Source organism: Nelusetta ayraudi, unplaced genomic scaffold (assembly GCF_046127955.1).
Source record: "Nelusetta ayraudi isolate G7.1 ecotype Tasmania unplaced genomic scaffold, CSIRO-AGI_Nayr_v1 ptg000019l, whole genome shotgun sequence".
Classification (NCBI taxonomy): Eukaryota; Metazoa; Chordata; class Actinopteri; order Tetraodontiformes; family Monacanthidae; genus Nelusetta; species Nelusetta ayraudi.
Genome location: NW_027466069.1, coordinates 6,059,005 through 6,072,282, shown reverse-complemented (window position 1 = coordinate 6,072,282; position 13,278 = coordinate 6,059,005). Strand labels below are relative to the sequence as shown.

The 13,278-nt window shown below is 46.1% G+C and overlaps 1 protein-coding gene across 1 annotated transcript in view; it reads left to right on the top strand.

The window, feature by feature from the left end:
* LOC142888377 (copine-9-like) overlaps window positions 1–13,064 on the top strand; it is a 45,834-nt gene extending 32,770 nt beyond the window's left edge. Inside the window, exons 13-21 of the mRNA XM_076026619.1 lie at window positions 214–267; window positions 493–554; window positions 979–1,025; window positions 1,986–2,167; window positions 3,439–3,566; window positions 5,393–5,495; window positions 6,682–6,739; window positions 9,418–9,491; window positions 10,663–13,064. Coding sequence (XP_075882734.1) covers window positions 214–267; window positions 493–554; window positions 979–1,025; window positions 1,986–2,167; window positions 3,439–3,566; window positions 5,393–5,495; window positions 6,682–6,739; window positions 9,418–9,491; window positions 10,663–10,845 — 891 coding nt within the window. The 3' untranslated portion in view covers window positions 10,846–13,064. The remainder of the gene's footprint in view (window positions 1–213; window positions 268–492; window positions 555–978; window positions 1,026–1,985; window positions 2,168–3,438; window positions 3,567–5,392; window positions 5,496–6,681; window positions 6,740–9,417; window positions 9,492–10,662) is intronic.
* Window positions 13,065–13,278: the final 214 nt, after the last annotated feature.

Sequence of the window (13,278 nt, the reverse complement as noted above, 5' to 3'; positions counted from 1 at the left end):
AAAAGCTCCACTTTTTCTGGCTTCAAAACTGATGCACTGCGCTTTCAGCCCTGTGCGACTCCTCTACGCTCTCCGGACGGGAAAAAGCGTTCGATTTCCCTTTGCTAAGCTGCCGGAATTATCGGGAAATGTTGCTTTTGAATTATTCACGTTTTCCATCAGCCGCCACATGCCAACCGGCTCAGTCGCTGCCCCCTGCTTGTCCCCCTGCAGGTGCTCAACCCCAAGAAGAAAGGCAAGAAGAAGAAGTATGTCAACTCCGGCACGGTGAGTGAAAACTGCCTGGTGTTTTATTTTATCTCTGGCATTTTTTTCGCCTCGACCTGTTTTGCCTTACCAGGAATCCTTTGCTGTCTGGCCGCCCTGTTTATTATTTCTCTCCTTCCTGTCTGCCTGGCGCCCATCCAATCCTCCACATACTATTCCATCCTATCACTGTGTGTGTGTGTGTGTGTGTGTGTGTGTGTGTGTGTGTGTGTGTGTGTTTACTAGGTAACTCTGCTGTCCTTCAAAGTGGAGTCCGAGTACACCTTTGTGGATTTCATCCGAGGAGGGTGAGTGGAATAATAATCAGCAGCCGCTGCTTCCGCCGCCGCTGCCATTTCAGCTCTTTCTCCTTTCCTTCTTTTTGTTTAACCACCTGCGCGTGCACACTCACACACACACACACACACACACACACACACACACTGTGTGTGTATGTGAGCTCCAGTCTGAGGACACTAGATTAGAATTCCTTCTCCGTGAGCGTCCTGCCGGTGAATCGATGAATGTCGTTTGCAAAATATTTGATTTTCTTCACTTACATTTAATCACTACGTGTGTTTGTTGAGCCTCATTTAGACCTTGAAGACAATGATTGTCCCAGCATATTAATCAGCTGCTCGGTCCTCTAATCTTTTTTCCCCCTTTCCCTTTTGGATTTTTCTTTTTTTTTTTTACTTTTTACTTTTTTTATTTTCTCTCTGTGCTTCCCAGGACTCAGCTGAACTTCACAGTGGCCATTGACTTCACTGCGTCCAATGGTAGACAACCACACAGTTCTAGCGTTACTTCCTAAACCCATCAGCAACAAGGTGTTTGGTGTTCCCTTCATCTCAAGTCGCGGCGCACCTGCAGGGCCAGCGGAGGGCTGGATCTGGGGGGCGGGGAGGAAGAAACACTTTGTACGGCCTCCTCCGTAAACAGCCTCTGGCTCTGCGCCGTAATTACGGAGCTTTAAAAAATGCAGCTGCCGCTGCTGCTAATGATGGCGTACGACAGCCCATAATAATCCTGTCTAAGGCGCTGATTGATTTTTCAATAGGTGGCGTTTACTGCCGCTCCAAGACCTGCGTAAATGCAGCGCTTTGTTCGCGCGGCTCACTTCCTGTGGGAGGGACCTCGGCCTTCCGTCGTTCAGGTGGAAAAGCCTGCAGATCAGGGCTGGGCGATACTGCCGAGTTTGGTATATAAAAATACAGGGCCAGTATCGCCGATACCAATACCAATATCAATCATTTTTGGCTTGAAATGTCCTAATCATTAAATAATTCTGTGATTTTACCTTAGGTTTGTTGATTATGAAGATGGTGAAACAATAAGACACAACAAACAAGAGATTTGAGACAAATACATTTGGTTTTTTTTATGAACCGACGACACAAAACAATTTTACAGTATAAAAATGAAATAATTCCCCTTTTGCTAAACACCATTCACTGGTGAGAAAAAAACTCCCTAGTTAAAAATAAACAAAAAAGCAACAATGTAACAAAAATGTAAACCTAACAATTCTAAAAAAAAACACAAAAGTATCGATATCGATACCGCAAGTATCAATACAGATACCGCAAGTATCGATATCGATACCGATACTCACCTTGGTATCGATACTATGGACATTTAGATGACAACCAGCCCGACTGCGGAGACATTGTTCACATCATTCTTTATGTGTGTGTGTGTGTGTGTGTGTGTGTGTGTGTGTCCCCTCCTCCCCTCAGGGAATCCCTCCCAGCCCACCTCCCTCCACTATATGAGCCCCTACCAGATGAACGCCTACGCCATGGCCCTGAAGGCGGTCGGCGAGATCATCCAGGACTACGACAGCGACAAGCTCTTCCCCGCCTACGGCTTCGGCGCTAAGCTGCCCCCCGACGGCAAAATCTCCCACGCCTTCCCGCTGGTGAGAAGGTTAACACATGGGAGCGCACACACACACACACACATAAACACAAACACATACACACTTCCGATGGGAGGAGGAGGAGGAGGAGGAGGGCGTGGTCACTGTGACAGCAGCTGCTCGATCCACTTGAGACGCGCGGCTCATCTGGCTGCCATCGGGGAATCTCCCAGCATCCTCCTCTGCCTGGCCCTTGAATCCCCCCAGAGGGGTGGAAGGTTCTCCAGTCGGGTCGAAAGCAGGTTAAAAGCAATTTGATCCTTTAGATGTTTCCGAGGCTGTTCAGAAAAAAGAAATGGAAAAAACAAGCCAAAGTGGCAACAGCGAGAATCAAGAGCGATAGCGACAATTCTTCCAGGAAATTTCTTCAAATACCGTAATAAATAAAAGTGCCGCTTCCTTGCAGAGTGATATTATACACATGCTGCATTTAAAACGCTTGGGGTGATTCAGCAGGTTTTGGTTTTTTTTACATTTATTTTTGTTCCACTTCCTTACACAAACAAAACAGCCTTATGTTTGCAACGTTGCTATCTTAAATGAATACAGTTTGATACGTGTAGCTATTTTCCAAAACGTCCAGGAGTGGTTATATTGTTGCAGTGCGTTCCCATGGAGCCCGACGCCATCGCGAGAAACTTGCGTGCCAAGATGCTCGATTGTAGTTGGATCATAATCTGGCCGTCATTTTTCAACAGCTGCGCCCCCTATGGTGACATTGTGTTTAATCGCATCTGCACATTGACTTTATACGTATTCTTAGTCGTGCTAATCGCAACCAGCCTCTTTGTTTCTGAGTATCATTCCAGAGTTTTAACTTTCTGTTCAGCACTTCAGGGCATAAAACACAAAAATATTTATTTACTTATTTTTTCTTGGATTATTACACCTGTTAGCATCACCTCCAGACTCACCGCAGGGTTTCCCCTGTGTACAACACAAACCCAACTCTAAAGTCTTCATTTGGCACTGTCATCAGCCTCACTTAACGTCTGCAGCTCATCCTTCACGGCGCCTCCCCTCCCTCCTCTCCAAACCCCCCCTTCAAAAAAAAACAAACTTTGTCTCGCTTCGATCTCACGCTGTCACATTAAGTCTCCGCCAATGGAGCAGCTGCTGTCGCTGCGTTTTTATTCCGGCTGCAGAAAGAAATGTTGGTCACGGCAGATGTTCTCCGGCTTGTCTCACTCGCTACCTTGCCGCGCTACGTGCGGCGCATTCATGCTGTTTGTGCGCATGTGTGTGTGTGCGTGTGTGTGTTTGTGCCGCAGAGCGGAGACGCCGACAACCCCAACTGCGTTGGCATCGAGGGCGTGCTGGAGGCCTACTTCCACAGCCTGAGGACGGTGCAGCTGTACGGACCCACCAACTTCGCCCCGGTCATCAACAAAGTGGCAAAGTCAGTTTCGAGTCCTCGAGGCCGATAAACGGAACTACTTCAGTCACACACAGACATTTCGGTTCTGCCTTTTTCTCCTTGTGTTTTTGGTGAATTCCATCTGATTTCTCTCGTCTTACCTCATTCGCTGTCATAGAATGAGCCAGTGTGGCAATGTTTGCAACACATCGTTGAAACTGAACTGGAAGTTCCTATGGAAACATTTTGCGGGGAAGCTGTGCAGCAGCATCGTGAATCTCCTGCTGTAAAGTGGACGAGGGGTCGGGAACTGTTTAAAAATAAGATTTTCTTTTTGTCGTCTTGAGCAAGAAAGAGCCCTTGGCCGAAACCTCCCAGAGGTGTGACTCATGGGAATGTTTCCCCCCAGATTAGATTGTGTTTTATTCATGAGACGGCAGCAGTGCATGAGGAAGATTAAGCAGGATGCGGCGGTATCCGAGCTAAGCGCATTAATATTATTAACAGTGCGTCAGCGGATTTAATTTTGGATTATTAAAACGTCTTTTCTGGGAAGTATTGAGTGATGTGATTTTTTTTTTTTCTTTTTTAAAATGATCTGCTCAGATTGATATTCCAGCAGTTCAAGTTCAGATCGATGATTGATGGTCGTTGGTGGCCGTTACTTTGACAGTTTGATCTTGATTTTTTTTCTCCAAATCGAGGCAGATGGAGCAAAATTTAAAAATACGACGTAAAAAGTTAACTAAACACGAAAAAAAAAAAAACACTTGAGACTGGTTGACCGTCTCTTTTCCTTTTGAGAACCCGAGCTCATGAATATTTGGTATTCAACATCCATCCATTTCTTCTTCTTTTTCTTGCTGCTACTGCTTGTGCCGCATTTAGGTTCACAGGTGGTGGGATCCTGTTATCCTGTTATAATTAGTGTGAAGGAGGCAGAGTCACACCCTGGTCAAATCGCAGTCGCACAGAGAGACAAACACACCTGAAGAACAGACGATGAATGGATGGATGGATGGATGGGTGGGTGGATGGATGAATGGATGGGTGGATGAATGGATGGATGGATGAGGGTAAAGAATACAAACGATGCATGATTCCGTGTTTATGTTGTGACCAGCGTACACATGCCTCGTTCACTGCGGAAACACACATACACACACACACACACACAGTGGCTCACAGTTCAGTGCAACACTCAGTCAGGTGGAACGCATAAGTTATAGATTATTTGTCCTTGGAGCTGCAGGGAATGTACGGACACACACACACACACACACACACACACACACACACACACGCACACACAGCACAAATGGCACTCGCAAACACACACGCCTAATGTGCAAACACTCCCGCAAACTCATTTGGAATGGTGACACCAGATCTAACGCTGCGAATACGGCTGTGGAGACGTTCAGCCGGCGTTCAGGTGGAGGGTGAAGTGCGGAGAGAGAAACAACAGGCAAGGTCACATGACCTCCTCAACCCCACTCACCGTACCGCCAGCACGCTGGGTACGTTGGCGGTGGTGTTTTTTTTTTTTTAAGGGTCTCGCTCAAGGTTGTAATTTTTGTAAACAAGTCAGTGGCGTGAAACACAATGAGCTGGAACAAACAAAAATAGGTTTGCCAGCCAGATGATGTTAGCCGACCGTGGCGTGAAAAAGAAAGTTCGGTAATAATTGCGTTAAAAAAACAAAACAAAAAGAAATGGGGATTTGTCGTTGAAAAGTTCAAGTTTAATGTTGTGTAAGTGATTCTCTGTCGACCTGTGAAGCTGCTGTTCTCTGGTGGTGCACCTGCAGAATTTTAACCTTCCCGTGTGTGTGTGTGTGTGTGTGTGTGTACCTGTGCATTCCCCAGCTGCGCGGCAGAGATTACCGACGGCTCTCAGTACTTCGTCCTATTGATGATCACAGATGGAGTGATATCTGATATGGTGCAGACGAAAGAGGCTGTGGTCAACGTGAGTAATGTGCACACTAACACTCACTCACACGGATGGATGGATGGATGGATGGATGGATGGATGGATGGATGGATCAACCGATGGATGGATGGATCGATGGATAGATGGCACTGTTGTATGTGTTTATGTGCGGCGGCGAGGCTTTCAGAGGCATGAGGATAAAAACGATGTCTCCCACCAGTGGTCTGCCTTCAAATCCGAGTCAAGGAGAGGAAGAATAAGGGGGGAAAAAAGTGTTTTCTGCCATCACTGCAACAGATCCTGCCTCTACGAAGAGCTTACAGTAGCTGCTTCAGCAACCTGTCAAGCCAGTGATTGGCAGGACAGAGATCCGCTCAAATTGGTGGGCAGGTTCTGCTGTTGTGACAGGCAGAAATTTTTACCACTTTTGCCAAGGAGGAGTAAAGATCTCCAAGTTTATAAAAAGCGGCTGCACCGCTAACAGCCACCAGGTGGCAGCTGAGTTCATTTTTATTTTCTCTGTATTATTAAATACTCTATAGTACATCTATACATACATTTCTCCAGCAGTTGCTTTATTTTCAGCGCAGTGTTGAACATCATGTTTCTCAATTCATGTTCAAGACTAACTTTGTTTTCTAACTTTTCTTTGAATTTGGCTACAACTGCTACCACAACCTATTTTCTTCAGTATGGCATCAATATGTTTTAGGGTTGTTGTTTTTTTTGTCTCCACCTAGTGGTCTGGTGGTGCTTCTTTGAGCATCTTTAGTAATTGTGTGTGGACCAAGACAGGAGAAAAACAAATCCTTAAATCCTTATAAATGAGAATCTGCAAAGACACACAGACGAGCCTCATCCAGAATGTTCCTGGAACAAACTTGCAGTTTGGATGGTTTCCCTCTCCTGATCCAGCATCACGAGCACCTCCAGTCTTCTTATCTCTCTGTGCCACTCACCGGCGCCACCTCCAGTTCTGTCTTGGCGCTTCTCACCTCCTCTAACGGTCTTGAAAGCGGCAGGCTTGTCGATCGTTCTCTCTTTGTGCTTCTGAGAGGGGAAAAATTGTAGGAAGTGTCAACAAACGTCAAATTGTTTTTTTTTCAGTCCCTCGTCCATTGATTTTTGCTTCTCCTAGAATGTGTGAGAACAAACATACAAACAAACCAGTCTGAACAATCTGAGCGTTTGTCCTTCTGATTTTTTTCCCCCTCTCGTCCAGGGCTCTACGCTGCCCCTCTCCATCATCATCGTCGGTGTGGGACCAGCTGAGTTTGATGGTGAGTGTTTTGTTTCCGTATCACGTCGCCTCCTCCCACCCCTCCCACCCTCTGCATCCAGATGAATAAACACGATGGAGGCGACAGGAGAGGAGGAGGCAGGTCGTCGGAAGTTGCCTCTGTTTATGGGGAGGCACAGATGTTCAATCAGCGATAGAGGAAACGCAGCGTGTCGATCTTTGCATAGAAAACTGGAATCATTTGACTTGTGGTAAATATGCGAAATATGGCTGCATTTCTTCCGTACGAGGAAGTGATTTCATTTTTTTTTTTTTTTTTTTTTTCCATGAGGGCCAACCTTCTCCGCAGACTACTCCCACCATCAGATATGGAGTAAAGCCAGACACTCTGAGTTTGTTCAAAAGAAAGTTTCCGTCCCGTTTGAACATCAAGACGCGACGTGAAGGACAGACGGATGCGGATCTCTTTTGCTGCTTTTCCTCCCCCCGCCCCTCCAAAGACTGGCCATAATCTCATCATCTTCAAGTCTTTTGACGGGATTAATTCCGAGATGGTTTTACAAGGTTTGCAGTTTAGCGAGAGAAGCCGGGCAGCGAATGTCGGCGCCGTTGATTGGCTTGTTGCTAATGGATTTTTAGCCCAGCGTTGGTGGCAATCTGGAAGAGGCTTCGATCAGCTGGGTGTAATTACGTAATTAATTACCTCAATTGCTAGGTTTAGGTATCGGCCTTTCGGTTAGAGGGTTGGTCACGTTGGGTGATAGTCGAAAGTCTTGAGATTTCCTCCTTAGCTCGATTTCTTCTCATCAGGAATTATTATTAGGACTCGGTTGTGAGATGTATTTTATCTCCATTAATCCATGTCAACGTGAAATTTTTTTTTTTGCTTGTTTCCCCCTGAATTTTCATGCGTGTCACTGACAAATTTTATGAAGTTTTTAATTTGATATAAATTTTCTTCAAGAATCGAATAATTCTAGATTCTTGGACATTCTTCTTAAAAAAGTGACATGAACTGTTTTCCGCCAATTAGCTGCACAACAGCAAACAGGAAGCTGCTACGAGCTTCTAAGCTCAGCGCCGACGCTGCAGTCTGGTCGGTTTGAACGTCGCTCAAGGCTAATTTTTCTCTACTCACGACCGGCCAACTCCAGAATGGTTGATCGTGATTGAGCGGGCAGTGACTTGTGAAGTGTTTGTGCCTGTTGGACAAATAGGAATCGTTGGACCCTTTGAAAACCTCAGCAGAGAAATCTGCAATCTGCAATCTGAATGAGAAATGAAACGAGAAACCAAAGTGAAAACAGTTTTGACGTTTTTACTTTGGTTTGTCATTTTTCAAATGCTCTTTTTTTTTCAGATGGATTCCCCCCCCCCCAAAAAAAAATCCCAAATGACCAACTTAATTAGTGAGAACTCATTAACAACCCTTTTCTTTTTTTTCGCCTCTCAGCGAGAAGACTCATAAGATTTTCATTAAAATAATTCTGGAGGTCGCAGTGAGCTGTGCGACTTGCCACTAAGGCGACACACTGACGTGTGACACCTGAAGAAGCGCGCCGTCGACAGTGAACGTGTTGCGAATTACTGCAGAAATTGTAAAAACGCTCGTTTGGTCAGTTAATGTCGAGTCCAGGCTCGACATTAACTGACCAAACGATGCTGTGGTATGCAAACAGGAAGTGGTTACAGCTGCTGCGTAATAATGCTCGTTTTACGGTTTCGGCTGATGTATATATGTACATACATACATACATACATACATACATACATACAGTACATACATACATACATACATACATACATACATACATACAGTACATACATACATACATACAGTACATACATACATACAGAACACATACATACAGAGAGAGAGCGAGAGCAAGAGAGATGCATTGCAAGGTCAGCCGACTCAAGTGCAGGGAAGGCGACAGATCAATAGCCTTTCTCCTGGCCACCGTTTGTGTAAGAATGTTCGTGCTTGTGAGTGCGTGTGTGTGTGTGTGTGTGTGTGTGTGTGTGGGTGCGTGTGGATGTGTAGCACAGCCCAGCAGTGTGTGACGACTGTTTCCTCGTCACTGCTTTTGGACGGCGGCATCATTTTCCGCCTGGTTAGGCGATCGAACGGCCAAATTGGTGGTGAGCGCGCTCAGGCGTGTTTTTAGGGGTCACAGGGCGAGTTAATCGTGTCTCTCGATGTGTGTGTGTTTTTTTTCTTCCCTAATCCGGAGCAGCAGAATTTTGTTGGGGTTATCTGGGTTCTCGACAACACTCTTAAACTGGCAATAATGACTCTGTGGGCTGCAAAAACATGAATGAATTTAAAAGTGAAATAATAAAATGCACAATAAATAAGACAAATCAGTAAAGAGAAACGAAACAAAACGGAACAAATCACATAAATTCGTGAATTAGTCAATGAATTTTCTTTATTTTCTTTTCCGTGCCAATGAAAAGGGAATTTAGCCCTAGTTTGGCGTTTGTCATGTTCAGACTGTGGTCTGGGGCATCTTTGAAACAATACGATACATTCAATATGTTTAACTTCAATCCCCCTGCTGAGCAGAATTGCTATTGATTTCTGCTTAAAGTTGAGCGAGCTGCATCAAAAGGTTTCAGCCAATCTGTGCTGAGAAGCTGCTCCCTAACTCCGCCCCCTACAGTTCAGAACAAGCTGGTTTGTAATCTCTGTGCCTCTGCCTCCCTCCCTTTCAGCCATGGAGGAGCTGGACGGGGACGAGGTGAGGGTGTCCTCCCGGGGGCGTCTGGCTGAGAGAGACATCGTTCAGGTACTCGTCATCATTCTATCGGACGTCGGAGCTCCGCCCCTGAAGGGCGGCTCGCAAACAAACTTGTCACATTTTGTTGTCATCGTAAAACTGTTTTATTTTCAAGCTCAACAATTCTCCGAATTTCGGGAATTTGGCTCAAGTTTTTTTCAACTTTCCCAAATTTCCTCTTTTTTTTTTTGCACATTTTCTACAATTTCGACACACAAAAATGGCATAAATCAACTTCATTTTCAATCCAAAATTTGCATTTGACAATCAGACCAAGTGACGACTTAAAGAAACAATCATTCATTAAATACAAACGTATTTGATGACTTGGTACTTAACGTCCTCATGAGCACAAGTGCCCCCTGAGTCTTGCGGGGTGCTGTGACGAATAAGGAGGTGCTGGCTGATGAATGCACAGCGCCTGAACGCTGACAGCAGGCGGGGCTCTTGCGTTTAGACAGCAGAGATTTCAATTCTGTCCGGGCCATCGGGGTTATTAACCGCCAACTAAATGCGTAAATCAAGCACAAGTCGTATTAATAGGTGGCGCCGGCGCCCCTCCACTTTGTCTCACTCACGGCCGTAATCACATTTGCATTTGCAGGCTCACACCAGTGCGCTGATTGCCCGCCGTCGTCGCGCTACGCGGCTAATCCGATCAGGATGTTTACTCGCTACATTTCGCAGCAAGAGAGAAAAGTTTCGTCACGCCGCGTCAACAGGTGCAACCAAAATAACTTCAGTCAGGAAGTTGAGGTGAAACGTGGTGAAAGGCCTCATGTGCAAGACTGCATTGGCAGCCATTCAGAATCTGTAGCATAGCATGTTATGTATTGTTGTATTAAATTATATTGAGAGGTATTGAAGTTGTTTGAAATTTTGGAAGATTCAATTTCTTCTTGGTATTAAAGTGTAGACCATAAACTACGAGTCCCACGATGCATTTTGGGATTTGGGGACCCACAAAAGTGAGAACCGATGCATTATAGACATTTCCACTTACAATACACAGTAGAGGAATCAAAGTCGCTAGACAAAGAAGTGCAAAAAAGTCACTGGAGTTAATTTTTGTGCAGCAACAGATCAGCGAAGACCCGCCCCTTCTTGCATCAGATCCGGTCGGGGGTCGGGGTTGAGGGTTGGAGTGTGATCCGTCTCCCTCTTGTCCTCCCACCTCCAGTTCGTCCCGTTCCGAGACTACATCGACCGGTCGGGGAACCAGGTCCTCAGCATGGCCCGGCTGGCCAAAGACGTCCTGGCCGAGATCCCCGACCAGCTGCTGTCCTTCATGAAGAGCCGAGGGGTCGAGCCGCGGCCGGCGCTCTCCTCCTCGCCGCTGCCGGACCTCAGCCAGCGCATCTGAGCTCCTCCCTCCATACCCCTCCGTCCCCCTTCAAACCCTTCCCTTCCCCGTCTTCACTCACCTCCCTCCCTCCGCCGTTATTTGTCGCTCTGAAGTGGGCGGGGCCAGGAAGCTGGACGACCTGCCGCTCGGCCTTCCTTCCTCCCGTCGTCGCTCCTGACTCACCTGCTGCAGCTCCGCCTCCATTCAACAATGACTAGTCCTAATGTGTGAAGGAACCCGAATGGAAACGTTGATGGAGTAGGTTTGGGTTTAGTGAGAATGAGAAGAGCTTGAGGGCTCATCTGTAATTGGCTTTCACAACTATGGGAACAGAGAATCAGACACTGTTCAAAAAGTTATTAGCAGGCAGGTTACAAGAGCACGTCCCAGAGTTGTTCAGCAGCTTTACCATCCGATATGTGACAAGCTCTTGTTGTGTATCCTTTTCCAAACCTGGATTGATTGGTCTGAGACCACAGAGGCTCTGCTGCTCACCCCCATGACACCCCAGATGCTGTAGTAACATTGTAGCTACACTGGAGTGACTTATTGTCTCGAGTGAGTGATACAATAATATGAGGTTGTCGTTCCTCAGAGCTACCGGATGAACCAAGAGGGAACCACGGTTCCACTTAAAAAGTGCTGGGGGAGAGCCAACGGGTGTTGTGCAATTCTTACAACTGACACACACACACACAGACACACACTTGCACATGCACATGCACACTCACCTCAGCCTCCCTTTAACGCAGCGTGGTTGCAGATTTCCCCTCACCCGCTGCTGCTGAAATGCCAGTCCCACTGGGGGAGCGGAGGGAGACAAGTGTGAGGGTGAGGGAGGGAGGGATGGGGGATGGGGGAGGAGAACTAAAGGACAGGGGGGAGGTGGGCGACGAGGAGACAAAAAGGACGTCAGGACCGACGGAGACTCAAGGTGACAGCGTCTGAGAAGAGCAATACACTCCCCCTCCCCGACTCCTCGTCCCCCACCCCCCCACCCCCGGCTCCCCTCACCCACTGCATCCCCTCACCCGCTGCATCCACTCACCCTCACCTACCATGACTTGATATTTTATTTCTCCAGCAAACTGGAGAAGCAGGTGTACAAAAAAAAGAAAAAGAAATGGACCAAACATGCCACCTAGTGGACATCCATTGTATAGCAGGGTGTCTTTATTATGCATGCCGACTGTACACACTCTTCTGTTATCGACCACACACTCACACGCACACACACACACACTGCAGATGCATGAACTGATGCAAATGAACATCCTCGTCATGAACCTCGCTTAATAACCACTTGATCCTTCAAACCTTTGCAGAAAAAAAACAACAAAAAAAAAACCTGTCCTCCGTGGCCTCCACGTTTACAAGGAAGAAAAACGATGAAAGAGACTCAACTTGGGATTGCTGCCTGAAATATATGCAGCACAAAAGCATCGTAAAACTCCAGGAACCCTGTGGACTGTGGAGGAGGCGACGAGCCGACCGGGATTTTGTTCTTGTTACGATGATGTTGTTTCCGATATTGTTGTTGTTTATTGCTGTGTCACGTGTCGTGCGGATTATGTTACACTTTTAGTTGCTCTGGTTTTGTTTTAACGCTTGTACAGTAATTCTACAGCAAATATGCTCCGATTGTCATGTTTAGTGCATGTCCAGGAACAACCAGCTGTTCACACGACACACTTGTCTGCAACTGAAAAACTGGGACTGTGACCCTGGTCCATATGCATCAGTTAGATCTCTTAGTCTGCACCGTAAAGCAGGAAGTGTCTGTTGGACATTTTTCTCACAGAGAGACATTGTGTATTTTTGATATATTGAAAAGAGACACTAAAGCAGCAGGGAAGACAGGACTTGATGCAACTTCCGAGAGACTTCCATCCACTGAACAGATGGTTTTAATACATGCAGCAAATTCTTGCAATTCATTGGGGTGAAAAAAAAAAAAAGGTTTATGTCCGCATATCTGTATAAAGAAGTCTATATTATCTGTTCAAAGTTTTGAGGTTTGACTTTGTGTTCTCTCTTGTCGTCTATCGAAACTGGACTGCAGCGGCTAACAACGTGAAGTCACTTCCCCTGACTACTGTGTGCCATGATGTTTGCGATTGGGTGATTTGTAGAGGTCGCCTGATTGATTTGGCAAACGACCGTGGAGATCCACAAGGCTGCGTCCTGGGCCCTGAAATGATTCATTCATTGTCTATATAAATGATATATGTGAAGTCCTCACTGTCCTGAGTGGTATTTTGTTTTGCTCATGACGAGCAGCTACTGTGGTAGAATATGACTCGAAAGTGTTTCTTTTTTACAGTTTGACATGAAAAAATTATCATTACACAAAGGCAAAACAAAATTTATTAACTTTGCCCATAGAAAAATAAAAATACTAATGTATATGACCATCAGTGATATTGAAGTGGAACGAATAAATGAGCACTA